General features: G+C 46.1%; 1 protein-coding gene across 6 annotated transcripts in view; it reads right to left on the minus strand.

Moving 5' to 3' along the window:
• ERI3 (ERI1 exoribonuclease family member 3) overlaps nucleotides 1-13,614 on the minus strand; it is a 94,074-nt gene that overhangs the window by 62,789 nt on the left and 17,671 nt on the right. For all 6 annotated transcript variants that reach the window (XR_001556889.2, XM_015870228.2, XM_015870229.2 and 3 more), the window contains exons 3-5: nucleotides 12,004-12,120; nucleotides 8,288-8,347; nucleotides 6,401-6,492 (exon numbers count right to left, since the gene is read on the minus strand). Coding sequence is in view for 5 of the 6 variants with exons in the window: in XM_015870228.2 (XP_015725714.1) it covers nucleotides 6,401-6,492; nucleotides 8,288-8,347; nucleotides 12,004-12,120 (269 nt within the window). In the remaining variant the exon portion in view is untranslated. The remainder of the gene's footprint in view (nucleotides 1-6,400; nucleotides 6,493-8,287; nucleotides 8,348-12,003; nucleotides 12,121-13,614) is intronic.

The raw sequence follows: 13,614 nt of genomic DNA on the forward strand, positions 1-13,614 counted from the left end.
GTTCTCAAGTCAGCCAGCTTTCTGATCCCTCAGGGCATGGGGTAACCATGATGCTGAGTTGCTATCAGAGGCCTTTCATATATGCAGGGGTGCTTTTCACCACATATTCATTATAGATCCATTGGTTTTGAAGCTATTTTGCCTAAATTCATCATAACACTGGACACAGAATTCAACTTAGAGATTTCTACTGCAGAAGGAATTACTTTTCCTTACTGTATGATAAGATGATACTGGGACCGATGGCTCGCATTCAGTTCACTATAACTGTTCAAATACAGCTTGTATTAACGTTATCCAAGTATGGAATATCCACCTTCTACATTCATTACCCCACCTCGGGGGTTCATTGCTGGAAATGAAGCACTCCATGCAACGCCTGTCTCATTTTCCCCTACACCATACATTTATTTCAAGTTTCTCCACCAACTTCCTTGGCACTGATTCCCAAGCAACAGCATCCATGCTCCACAGCGTGCGTCAGGCATCACAGCTCAATAAATCTTTGGCAACTACAGCGTTGACTATGACAAACATCTCTGCTATGACGCGCCAGGCAAGCAGCAGACCTGAAAGTAATAGTCCACTGTATGACAATCCCTATACAAAGATTTTATGTCCAAAACTTAACACAGAGGCATTCCCACAGTCACACATCTCACTGTTGCTCACAAGAAGCCTCATGCAACCAACACATTTCAAACAAAGGCAGGAACAGGAGACAGGTGGGGAACCGCTGTAGAGGGATAACAAAAATCAAGGGTGCAAAACTAATTTTAAATGAGCATTGTACGCTCTTATTTTTAAGGGGGAAACCTTAAAAATCCAAGATTTATTTTGCATCACTGATATCATTTCCTTTAAAAACAAAAAGCTGGCCTGCAGGGTCACAGAAATGAATGGGGTCAGTGCTGCTCCCTGTAAGTGCTAGAGGAGAGCATGCTCATAAGGCTCCCTTGCTTAGCTCCGGCAGTGCACTTTAGGATGTAATTACATGAACAACTCCATCAGCAGAGCTGACTCAAAAGGTTCCTGACCCTGGATATTCAGTCCCATCCCCGCACTGCAGTTCACCACCCTCTTCTTGAGCCAATATAACCACGTGAAAGGATATATCATAGGCTTGGTCAGCAAAACAATCTGCATTAAAGTAACAAAAAAGCTAATCCAAAGATTTTAATTGGAATTACTGTCTTATTTTTAAAGGCAAACTACTACACTTTTGTTTCCAGCTCTTCCCTGAGAGCCACTCTCTGAACCTAGCTCCTGCAACGCCATCACCTAACCAGCTCACCCTATACTTTCTCCTGCACAGCCACCCATGCAGCCCCATGCACCCAGCTCAGGGGCTGCCTGCAACTTCTGCCCCATGAAGAAACTGCTGGCCCTCTCCCATTACTGTGATAAAGAAGAACATGCACAAGGGACACCAACACCATTGATTCTTCATCTTCTTCATGACCTAATGCTGACCCCAAACAATGCTGCTGGGACAGAAGGCCAGAAAGCCCAACCTACTGACACACTATGAGCTGGTATTAGAAGGCAGGTGTCCTCCCAGCCAGTGCCACTTGCACAGGAAGGGCTAAAAGAGTAACAGTGAATTAAGCAGTGGTATAATTCATTGCTCAGAATTTACTAATGTGCAACCTAGGAAGAGCACCAAGGGCTATAAACATTTCAAGGCACTTCACAATGTTATATCACCGCATTAGAGAGTACTAGCATTTTAACACTTATTTAAGAAAATAAAAAACTTCTGAGCAGTAGTTTCCTGTAAAGAAATAAATTAGCACGTTGTGATCAGCCACAGTAAGTGCAGTACAAACATCTTCATACTGGAGGTACAAATCCTACGCTTTTACTCTTCTGATGCATTTGCAGAATGATCCTGGAAGGAAAAGGATTGACTTGTGCTTTCTGACATTAAGGTGCAGCTCTGAGGTTCAGCAGGTTTAGCTTCAGCTCCTTTCCTTGCCTCTGCCTGCATGCAAGCTGCACGCGTGACCACAGGCCTATCACCTACCTGCGCTGTGTCTCAGCTCTGTAGCAGGAACACACAGTGAAAACATTCCTCTGGTTGCCAAGATTAATTCCCATTATGCTTACAGAGCGGGCAAAATGGTTCCACACATGGAGGGAGGCAATTTGACATTTCAGAAGAGAGAAACCACACTAAAGAGCTTACAACACGAGGGCTCAACCTCGGCAGACTCCAAGTACCCTCTTTTTCCACTAAAATCATCTCCTGCAGCCAGCGGCTCCCTCCGCCCTTCAGGGGTACGTTACCCTCACTGCTCAATGCCACATCAATGTGATTTGTTTAACCACCAGCAGCAGTTCCACCTGCGTGCAGGATGAGGTCTTGGCACTAAAGCTGGGTCTGAATCCGGCCCCGGAGCTTTTCAACTTAGAGGAGAGCTCCTTGCAACAGGCTGAAGGAATCCTCCTGCTGTGCCCAAGGACCGTGTGCCTAACGAGGCTGTATCCCCACTCATATTTTAGCTTGGCAGGTCTGGTGCTCCTTTCATCTTTTGCTTCAGGTAGCTCTCTTTAATTAATAACATTTCTGTGTCGGCACAGGGAACTTTCCACCCAGAATGAATGGCCTTCTCTCATTAGAACCACGACTGTCATGATGTATTCAAGAGCAGGAGTGTGATTCATTCCCTTGTCTGGGAATGAGGGGTGCTGCTGGGGGGTGGAGGGGAGAAGTCTCTGTAATGAGTGACTGATATTTGCTGAAGCTGAGATGCGACTCTGTCGGCTTGAACTGCCTTGTCAGGACATGCCTTCAGAAAGGTGATGTTCCTACTCAAGAGGTTTTCCTCATTAAAGAAATTGCATCTTAACAAGAGGGAAGGGGAGGGGTGGCAGGAAAGCTGCTGTCTCCCCGACTCCAGCCTGGCTCAGAGCTGAAAGCCGGCAGCCAGCAGCACACTGTATCGGAGCCCTCTCTCGAGCAGCAGCAGCCAGATCTTCCAGCAATGACTTTCCTTTGTGTTTTGCTCTATGACCATGACACAGCTATGAGCAGCAGGGCAGAGGACCTCAATTGGTGCCTCCATGAGCCCTTCTCAGGTGCCTGTCCTTTTCCTGGCTCCTTGTGACTGGTGCTCAGAGGGAACCCAGGCAGAAACAGCTCTGTGAACTACCAGGAAGGCTCAGCTGTTCAAGAAAAATCAAGTGTGCAGCCATTCAGCACCTTGTTCTCTGAAGACTCCTAAGACAAGCAAAGGCTTCATGGGTCCTTTAGCAGCTGGGCATCCATCTTGAATGCTGCTAGACACCTTCATCAGCACCTTGACAAACACTGTTCCTCTTGCACTTTTCTCTCAGAGATGCTTCAACTCTTGGCTTTGACAGGGTTATTTACCCACCTTGTCCCCACATCCACCACTGGATGGTGAAAGGCCGGTAGGTTCTCCTCTGTGACCCAGCAACCACCCCAAATTCAATTTACTCATCTCTGTGGGCTTCCTGGTGCCCTGGGACCTGCTGGAAGCACCCACAAGCCTGTCCAGAAGACATCATTCCACAGCACATGTAGAACAGCACATGTAGACTGAAGCCAAGCAATGTCCAAGTCTTTGCTGGAGAAGCCAGAAACAAAGCTGCAGTTTTCTATCAACAGCCAAGCTAAGGACAAGGAACTACAAACCACATGAGACACTGGTAAGAGGAACACAGCTTGCTCCAGAACTCCTCTAGAATCCAGGGGGGACTTTTACCATGCAATGCTTCACACATTAACTCCAAACTTGGACAAGTAGCACCACCTCCCCTCTCTGTCCCAGTACCTTCAGCGCCAAGAGCGTGGACTCCACTTGGTAGAACAGGGCACCAGCAACACTGCAAGTCTTTTAGGGGAGCACAAGATAATTCCCTGGAATATTTCCTAGATGTTCCACCTCTCTGAGGACGCATCTCCCTGTCTAAGCAGCCTTGTTTCAGCTCTGCGGCTTCCCTCTTTAAAAAGAGATGCTCAGTTCTGCTTTGCTAACCCCTATTTGGCAATGTGTCTAAACACACGCAAACTTAATTAGTTTAGGAGGGAGACTCGGCATTCGTGGTGACGGATAAAAGTAATGGGAAATGAGACAAGTCAGAGCTGGCAGGGAGTCCTCACTCAAGCCTCATTCACTGGCATGGAGCTAATCAGATGTGACGCTGCATGCTGCTGCACCCAATCGGTGGCGGAGCAGTGCGATGCGCTACTCACTGAGCGGCTGCAGCCAGGCTCCCCGTATCTGTGGTTGGAAACATGAAATGTATTTTCTGCTCTGCCCTGGAGACGCTTCAGGATTGAATTCTGAAGTTAATGGTTTAAAACATTTTTTTTAAAAGGAAGAGGGAGAAATGAACCACTCACTGCAGCCTCATGGCCAGGAGTGGAGTGTTCTTTTCCAGCTGACTAGTGAGGCACAATCCATGCAAGAGACCGCTGCAAATGGAGAATCAAGTATCTGGGCTCCAGAGCTGCGTGTCCTGCTGGCCCAACTCACCCCACAGCCCCAATGGCTCACCAGAAACAAGGCTCATCTTCACTATATTTGCCCGCTATCAGCCTCTGATGAAAGAGAAAAATGCAGAAGGCTGCCTATTTCACACAGACACTGAGTTATGATGTCATTATCTGGGAACCTTGTTAGCCTGGTGTGAAGGGAATGGAAAGATGGGCTTTGAGACATAGCAAACCATGGCTGTTCTTTGCAACCATCACCAAAAGCAGTAAACTGGACTCTCAAAACAACAACAGAGAAGGAAAGTGCCAAGAAAAGAGATTGGAAATAGATGCTTAGCACATCCCTGCAGCTGTCTTTGTGTTTGTCTCTAACAAATGTTTAAGTATGGTTTACAAAGAAAAACACATTAAACCAGTGACAGAAGAATTGGCAATATACTCATATACAAGTCCTTGTCATGACCCCAGCAGAGTCCCAGCAAATTCTGACTCAAAAGAGCATGGCAAATTCCTCATCTCCACTAGTGCTTGTGCTGCTGCTTCCATCCCCGTATCTCATGCCTCACTAATCATACCATGAGGAAGCAAGGAGCTGCCACTCTACAAAGACCACTCTGCAGGGAAGGAACCGGAGCTGATTGCTCCCTGGCTGTGTGCAGTTTATTTAGACTTCCAGCTTGTGGAAACCAACGTCACAGTGAACACCAAGTAACACTACTAACGAGTTGTGCATGTCAGCTTAGCTTCGTATGTGTCAAGTCCAGGCTTTACTGATGTGATAACAACAGGAGCCTTTACCCAGCACTCTGAGGAAATGAAAAGCTGAAGCAAGTTTACAGCAATTCAGGTGAATTCAGCACAATATGATAATACTCTGCAAATACTTTACAGGTTAGATTAACTTCAGACTTAGACACAACTTCACTTCTTTAAAATCACATTTCTGGGTTGCTGGTCTAGCTATTTTCATGAGAAAACATGCACATACACCAGCACTTGTAGACCTCAGTGCAGGTCCTCACCTGGTACTCTCTAGATGCCAGTTACCCTACTCATGAAAGTGACCTCAGTGATACAATAAGACCAATGCAGCATGTTGGACTTGGCCTGTATTCTTTTCCCAAAGACTACGTGTAAGGGAAATGATTGATCACAGCCTGAACCTCTGAGGCAAGTGACGGGTCAGCTGCGGGAGCACAAGTGAAGGTAATTCAGCTGTGCTCCCAGAAGGGATGGAGCTCGACTCCACCTCTTCCAGATCCCATTTAAGGGCTGACCACCACTAAGGTAGCATCTCTTTCTGGAGGTTGCTCCTTTAGTGGAGATCTTGTGGCGAGCACCTATCTTAAAGGCCTCAGAGTTGGTGAGTGCTTTCCCTTAGTTACCCTCTAGCTATTCATTTCCATCTGTATTTGTACTATTTCAACCATACAAATACCATACTTGTATTATTTCCACCGTACAAATACCATACTTGTATTATTTCCACTGTACACTATGCTAATTCACATCCAGTTAATGTGCCAAGATGACAGGGAGAAAGGACCTGCCATGTCAAAGTCAGGTAAGGGCTACTGCTTGATTTGAGTGTTCAGAAATGGAGTTTCATTTGTATGCTCAGGGACAGTCATCCCTTTGGAAAACAAGTTGGCTAAAAACAGGAAATATCACAAAGCCCCAGTTTCAACCTTTCTCAGGGTTAAGAGAAGATTCATTTGCTACAGAGATTATCCTGGGGAACGATCTGGTACTATGCCCAGCACCTACCTGTCTTCTTAAACAACCCTCCACTCCCAATTATGCACAGCGAACAATTTCCCTGAAAAATAAAGACCGGGTACAGTCGAAGGCTTGTAAGGACAAAGATATCCACATTACAGGCAAGCATGGACCACAATAAAGCCCAGAAAAACCTCCCTCCCTTTCCATACTCACATCACTTTCAAATCCCAGTCTCCACAGGTCACAAAAATCGACTTGACGCTGGGATCTAAGAGGCCTTCCTTCGCCATCCACTCGTCAACCCTCTAAAAGGAAGGCAAGAAAAGGGGATGAGTTTTGCAGGGACAGGCCGAGCCACAACAGTTAAACTCAGATAAGCTGCTTGCAATCAAGAGAGAAGAAAATTGTGATCTTATCCACCCCTCTCCCTCTCTCTCTTCTCTTTTTGCTTGCCATCTGAACAACAGCACGTTTGGACCTTTGAAGATTTCTGATAGGAGACACCAGGCAACCAGAGCGGAGATGATCTTATCAGGCACCGCAGCCGTTCTGCTCAGAGGGATGGAAGTTGTGCAGCCTTAACGGGACAATTCAGCTGTGCTGTTGCCTGGCATTCCTGCACTTCTCCTCTCCCTGTAACAAATGGGTTTGTAGGGACCTCAACCTGTTTCCCCTCCAGCCAAGAAAAATGCACTTATTTCTTGAAGCACTCCAGTGTGGTCTGGGGGAGGGCAAGAGAAGCCAAAGCAAGAGGCTCTACAATGGCCCTCCAGGCATCAAGCTGTAAGCTGAAGGGTATGAGGCAGTCAAACAAATCTAAGCAGGAGCTTCTGACTACCTGCTTGAATATCCAGGATAACACAAGCATCCTGGGATGGTGTCCCTAACCCACAGCATTGCTCACACACTGCTTCACACAAAGGGTATGGGAGAGAGAGAGAGAGAGAGAGCAACAAAGGACTGGGCACATCTGAACACTGCAGCAGTCACAGCCAAAGGCAGGCGTTCCCCCTTCCACTCCCAGGTTTGGTCTCTTATTCCTCCTTACAATTCACTCAGCTTGGGTTTCAAGTGAGCCCAGTATTACCAATAAACCTCCCACAGGGACAGGTTCTGGATCCGCTTCACAAATGGGCCACGATAATCTGAAGGATGCACACCAACCTTAGGGAGTAACCAGGCAGAACTAACCTCAGCTAAACCCCCTAAGAAGACATTAATTCCAGCTAGAACAGCCCTCTTGGGAGCAACCACCCCAAAGCAGAACAATCCTGGCCCCACGAGGACCTGCACCTCCAGGATCTGGCAGCAAAGCTCCCGCTGCAACCCTGCTGAACTCTGATGTGAGTGCCCATGAAGTGCTGTCTCCATGGAGGATTTTAAAGCCTTTAATTTGATTTCTTCACATAAGCAATTGTTACAATTATTCTGATTAGGAACAATTAGGTAACACAGCAGTGGAAATCCTGACAGAGACAATGCATTGAGCAGCAACCTGCAGCCTGAGAGGGCTCTGCTTGGGGAGGTTTCCTTCATTATTTGACTACCAACAAAAGCTATTGATGGAGAAACACTTCCAAGCTAATTAAGCTCTAAATGCTGTAGGAATTCAACATTAAGCAGATGGCATTATTAGGGCTATATCTGCATTTGCAAATCCTCCAGATTAGATTTTAGAGGCATTTTCCTTTGATGCTACATGTATTATTTAGCATTTAAATAGGTAGAAAAAATTAATTTAATAAAGTGCTGAGAGAGAGGAAGGAGAAAAGGCAGAGCTTCCAGAGCTGTGGTCTCAAGCAATGCCTTGGTCCTTTAAAACTGGCTCAAGCAAGAATAGCCTCTTCTCCTATCTACTGGCAAGAGTTTGGATATCTTGTCAGTACCCTTGACATGAACAGCTGGAAATGACAGATCAATGGTTCAATACTCTCAGCAGTGTGTCACCAACGTGACAGCAAATGTTATTCTAATGAAGCTGTAATCATAGTCAAATTACGCGGTTCGATTCTCAGCGAGGGGAGGATGCAGGGAAGGAGATGAAGAGGAGACGACAGGACCAGAGGTCAGAGTTCAGGAAATAAAGGTTATTCTGCTTACCTCAAGCACTTGCTGGAGGCTTGGCTGCCCATCCACCATGCCTTGAATAATCCCAGTCAGCTGAAATGAGAGACAAACAGAAAGCAGCCATCAGAACAGCACTCAAAAGATCATTAGAAAGGTCTCCTCTGCTGTCCATCTCCCCGCAACCAAAACATGCTCCTGTGACCCGCGTGGGTGCCGCTGAGGGATCAGCCACAGCAGAGCTGCAGGCAAGGGCAGAGCTTTATCCCAAACACAGAGAAGCACAGGGCTCCTGCCCACCCCCACAGAACAATGAACTCCCAGTGGAGCAGGAGGCACATGGGGAGCAGTAGTGCCACTGCATGGCCTGACACAGTGTCCCAGAGCTTCCCTTTCCCAGTTATTCCTGTTCTGATGAGCACTACTGGAGGCTCTGGGCATGCCCCTGCTACTGGGATGAGACCACATTATCACTCACTGGGAACCGCTGGGAATCCATTGATTCCCTGTGCTGGGCAGTAAACCACTGCAGCAGGATGGCTTGGCTGCTGAAGGCTAAGCACATGTACATGAGATGCAGTCTCATGGGCCTCCGCCTGTGATAGCTTGAGGCACACAGAAAGCAGATAATTTTTCTGTCTGCCTTCCAACTGACAAAACCGTCTTTTAACATATTGAATATTGGAGGTCAGTAGCTTGCCATCAATGCACCCAAGTAATTAAAAAAATCATTATTATAACAAGTGCACACTCCAGTATTTCCCCTTCATCTGGCACTTTCCAGGGGACCAGCGTGGCCTCCTGCACAGAACGTCTCAGCATAAACCAGAGGGCTCTGCTACAACATGGCAGCTGGCAGCAGCTCTGCTGCTTTACGCTGTTCCATTGGCTGCTTGGTTTACAGCACTGAACTCAGAAGAAGGGGAACAAGAGGGGAAAAAAAAGATTAAACTCCAATTAAACTGTAATTGCATTTAATGAATACCAAATACCTGACTCGCTGAATAAGCTGCAAGTGAAAAGATTATTTTCTCATCGTGACTTCCATGCAATGGTAATATATACCTTTTAGGGAAAGTACTCTAATTTTAAGAACGCGGAGTTCCTCTAGGTGGGTTTCTCAAGTTCATCAAGTCATTATAAGGTGGAAATTTAAGGAAGTGGAGGGACACAGACGCTCATATCCTAGAAACTGTTTTCATATTAATCTGTATTTTAATTGGATAACAGCTGCTGCCTGCAGACTCCCCATATTCTAAGAAGCAAACAGATTTAGGAGATTAGCATGCAGCTCTTCAAAGTGGTTTTTAAAGCACACTGGCTGGTTTCTCCCCCTCCTCACTGCCTTTCTCCCCATATATTCACCTGGCACAGGAGGACAGAGCCAGCCTAACTGCAGGAAGAGCCTGAAGGATAGTTACAATTCATTACCAAAGAGGCCACTCAAAGGGAACCAGCTTTCTGCTCTCCCATCCTTTGCCATCTTTTCTGCTCTCGGTTAAGCTGATCACCTGCAGCACCCACCCAGGTGCATTGGCTTTCTGCAATATTATCTGATCTCAGGCTTTTGATAAAATATAAAAACATCAAATTGCACCATTGTAAAGTTTCACTGGCGATTCCAAGATGCACACAGTATTTGGGAACATAAACAAGCGATAAGGCATTTATCTTTCTGTACTTTTATTGTCTGTTCCTTCAGGAAAAAAAAAGAAATCAATAAAAATTAATCATAAAAAGAGAGCAAAGTACCATGAAAAAGCCTGAACAAGCACCTCATGCGTAGAGGGAACCTTTCATTTCAGCTCCTGGTATGAGCTTTCATGGGCATCAAACCACCTGTATCTTCCAAAAGGGCACAAGGAGCTTTTTCTTCCCACCTTCTCTGCCTGAATGTTTTACACACCCTTCACCAGAACCAAGCCTTACAGCTCAGGTCCTGCCAAGAGATACGGGATCAGAACAGGGCAACAGAACAAAGCAGTGTGGAAGGCGTGTTCCCCAGCAGTGGTATGGGAGATTGGAGGATCCTCCTGAAGCCAGGGTATAGCTCAGCCACAACAAAACCTAAGCAGAGAGATGCCCTGAACGCAACCGCAAGCCCTCTGCCCTTATAGACACCCTTTTCATATTGCTTTCTTCAGCAAGAGGAGTGTCTGAGATGCTCCAGACCATAGGAATAACATTGGGTGGCCCCACTGAGCCTCACACACACAGTCCTTACCGAGCAGTGCGATTGCCTCTTGGCAAAGCAATGGGTGAGGAGATTGAAAGCAGCAGCAGGGCAGCCAGGCTCCCATGCAGTGTCAACTCTGCTGCTTTTGCTTCAGAGTTTATCTGAGAAACCATCGTATTTCAACTCCAAGACAGTTTGCTGATTACCTAAACACTTGTCTCTGGTGTACAATCTGATAATCAGGCCTGGTCTTTCTTTGTAGACAAAGAGGCCAATAAATCTCACCCTTTGTAAGTAGAGGTGCCTAGACAAAGCCCTTTACTGGCATTTAGCAAAATGGATATTTTTCAGACAACAGAAACCAGCTGAAAGCTGATGGTGAGCGGTGGAGCTGTGTACGCAGGGGCTGTGCTGGAATGGAATACACATCACAGCTCCTGGGGCTACCTATGTTTCCCAAATCCCATAGGTTGCTGTAGGGCCTCTGCAAAAGTACAGTGCAAAGAGGTATTGGGGTGAGGGTAGGGAGAAGGGAAGGTGCAACAGAGGAATTGCTAGGAAAAGGAATGTCAGTAGGAGTGAATAAGTGAGATGACTTCTCTAGAAATCCAGTAACGCACATCACTTACCTTCCAGGCCTTACTCTAGGAGGGAACATTGCTCTTAGGTGCAAGCTGTGAGATCTATCACAGCAGACATCTGTAACAGCATATGTCCAGCAAGCCTCCTGTGCATAGGGGCAGCCCAAGTAGTTGTCCAGCCTTCTTGTGTTAAGGTTGCAAAAACACTTCCAATGTAGCTATAAATGTGTGAAAACGGGGCCTTCTGAAAGCCCCTTCCTGGGAATAATGTTCTCTGTGCTTATTTATTTATTTATTACCTCTTTTTAAATGTAAATAAATAAATAAATAAATACATACATACATACATATTATAAATGTAAATAAAATACATTTGGCTGCTTTTTAGCTACAGGAGAAAGCAGCAAAGAAACAACAATGTGCAAATATGGAAGGGGTTGACTGTCCTAAAGACCAATCCACTTAACAGACAGGAGTCACCTTGAACCAGTCACTACATGCAGGACAAGCTTGTCAAAGGAGAACACAGTCAAAGAGAATGGAGAAAATACACCACGGTGCCAGTGGTGCTGGATGACACCAGGATGGAATAAAAAGCCCAGATACCATAAGCCCACAGTCAGTTCTTTAGCTCCTGATTTGGATAACATTAAAACAGAGGAGGAACAGGAAAAAAAAATCCAAAGCAAAAGGAGCTTAAAAACATTTGTGTTGTTGCTCTCTGTGACCTCTCCCATCAATGATCAGCACAGCACAATCTCAAAGAGCTTATATGGAGGCTGCAGTGTTTTGTGCATCACCCAACACACAGCAACGCTTTTGTCTTGTGGTCACCCAGGAATACGTCCATTAGTAGCAAACAGAACCGACATCAGCTATCGGGACATAACTCCTCAATGTGAAACAGGACATTGTGAGCAGGGGGCCCCTACCCTGGTGCAATGGAAACCTGCTCCCCACGGGACTCAGAGAACCAGGGAACCTTTGCACTTTACCTCTGTACAGAAGGGCGTAAGCTGGGGATGCACCACAGGCTGAACATACATGTGAAAGGTGGATTCGATTTCCATCGTCCTTCCATTCAGCTTCAGGATAGGGAATTCGATGATCTCCTGAATGGGGTGAGAAGAAGAGAAGCTGTTGGTGTAAACCAAATAAATGGAAGCCTCAGAGAGGGCCAACCCCAACAGAAAGCTCCATTCTAAGGTGCAGGAGCCCAGGAGAGGTGAAATCAAAGTCACAAGGAATACTGCAGCAGGAGGAGAGGAACTGGAGCCCCCCCCCAAGCTACTGCCATGGAACGCAGCACAGCAGCGTGCCCTGCTTCATTTTCCTCTTTGCAGACAACTTATGCTGATAGGGAAATAAAAACGTTCCTCATCAGAAGAATGTTCAATTGTTTTGAATAACCAACAATCAAAAATTTACATGGACCTGTTAATAAAAAGTTTAAACAAATCCCGTTGCGATGGATTTCACAATTATTAAAAAATATATACGAAATTAAAGGAGCCAACCGCCGAATAAAAGCGATAAAATCCTTTGTGTTTGCAGCCCTCCTTCTTCACTCCCTCTCCTCCTTCCAGTTTAATGCGAGAGGAGAAGCGACAATTTGTTTGGTGTCTTTAAAGAATAATTTGTCTATGTTATTTAATAGAGATGCATGGCACCGAGGTTCTGGAGTGCAAATGAGCCTGCTGAGTGATATCCACGCACCGAGCCTCTCAAATCACTGCTGGGGAGAAAAGGGAGAGGGAGAGAGAGAATACAAAAAAATATTGCTTTTTAATATTCAAAAACAGTTTGCAAAATTTAATCAAAGCTGAGCAAAAGCCAACATTTTTACCACCCTGACATTTTTATTAGCGCTTTCATAAATTTTTAAAACATGAATGGAATTAGTTTAACAACAACGCCAAAAAAAAACCCCACAACAACTGCCTGAAAACATCTGGAAGAGACAAATAATATCTATATCTATTTATATATATATATAACTCCTGTGAGTAAAATTAGCATGTGGAAGTGCATTCGCAGCACTACTAACACCGGTTTGGACCCTGGCTGCAACCCCCATGACCTGCAGAGGGAAATTAATGTGAGGTCATACGTGCGAGCTGATGACACCGTGACACAGCAGTGGGTGGGTAAATGGAAACAGCAAATAATGTAAATAGAGGAAACACCCAGCGTGTCCCCGGGAGGAGAGGTATCCGGCCCTAAGCACGATGTGCTCTAGGGGGCATGTGCCTGCAGGTTGGAGAAATGAATGGATCCAAGTGTATGCAGTGCTGGAGTACACAGAGGGAGGCAGCGAGCAGTCAGATGGCTTCACAGGGGCTGCTGTGCACACAGAGCAGCTCTGGGAGCATCTCTCCTCATACCCACTGAAGGGTCAGGAGGACCTGAAGATCCCACTGCTAAGAATGGACAGGGAGGAGGACACAGAAGAAGGGATGAGCACTGCCTGGCTGCAGCCAAAGGCATAGCCATGTGGCATCTCACATTGAACTGGAGAAAGAGAGGCTGGATGAGGACACAGCTGAATGGGGCAATGGAGCACACACAGGGAATATCACCAGGGGCCATGGAGTGGTGGGATGCTG

Source organism: Coturnix japonica, chromosome 8 (genome assembly GCF_001577835.2).
Source record: "Coturnix japonica isolate 7356 chromosome 8, Coturnix japonica 2.1, whole genome shotgun sequence".
Taxonomy (NCBI): Eukaryota; Metazoa; Chordata; class Aves; order Galliformes; family Phasianidae; genus Coturnix; species Coturnix japonica.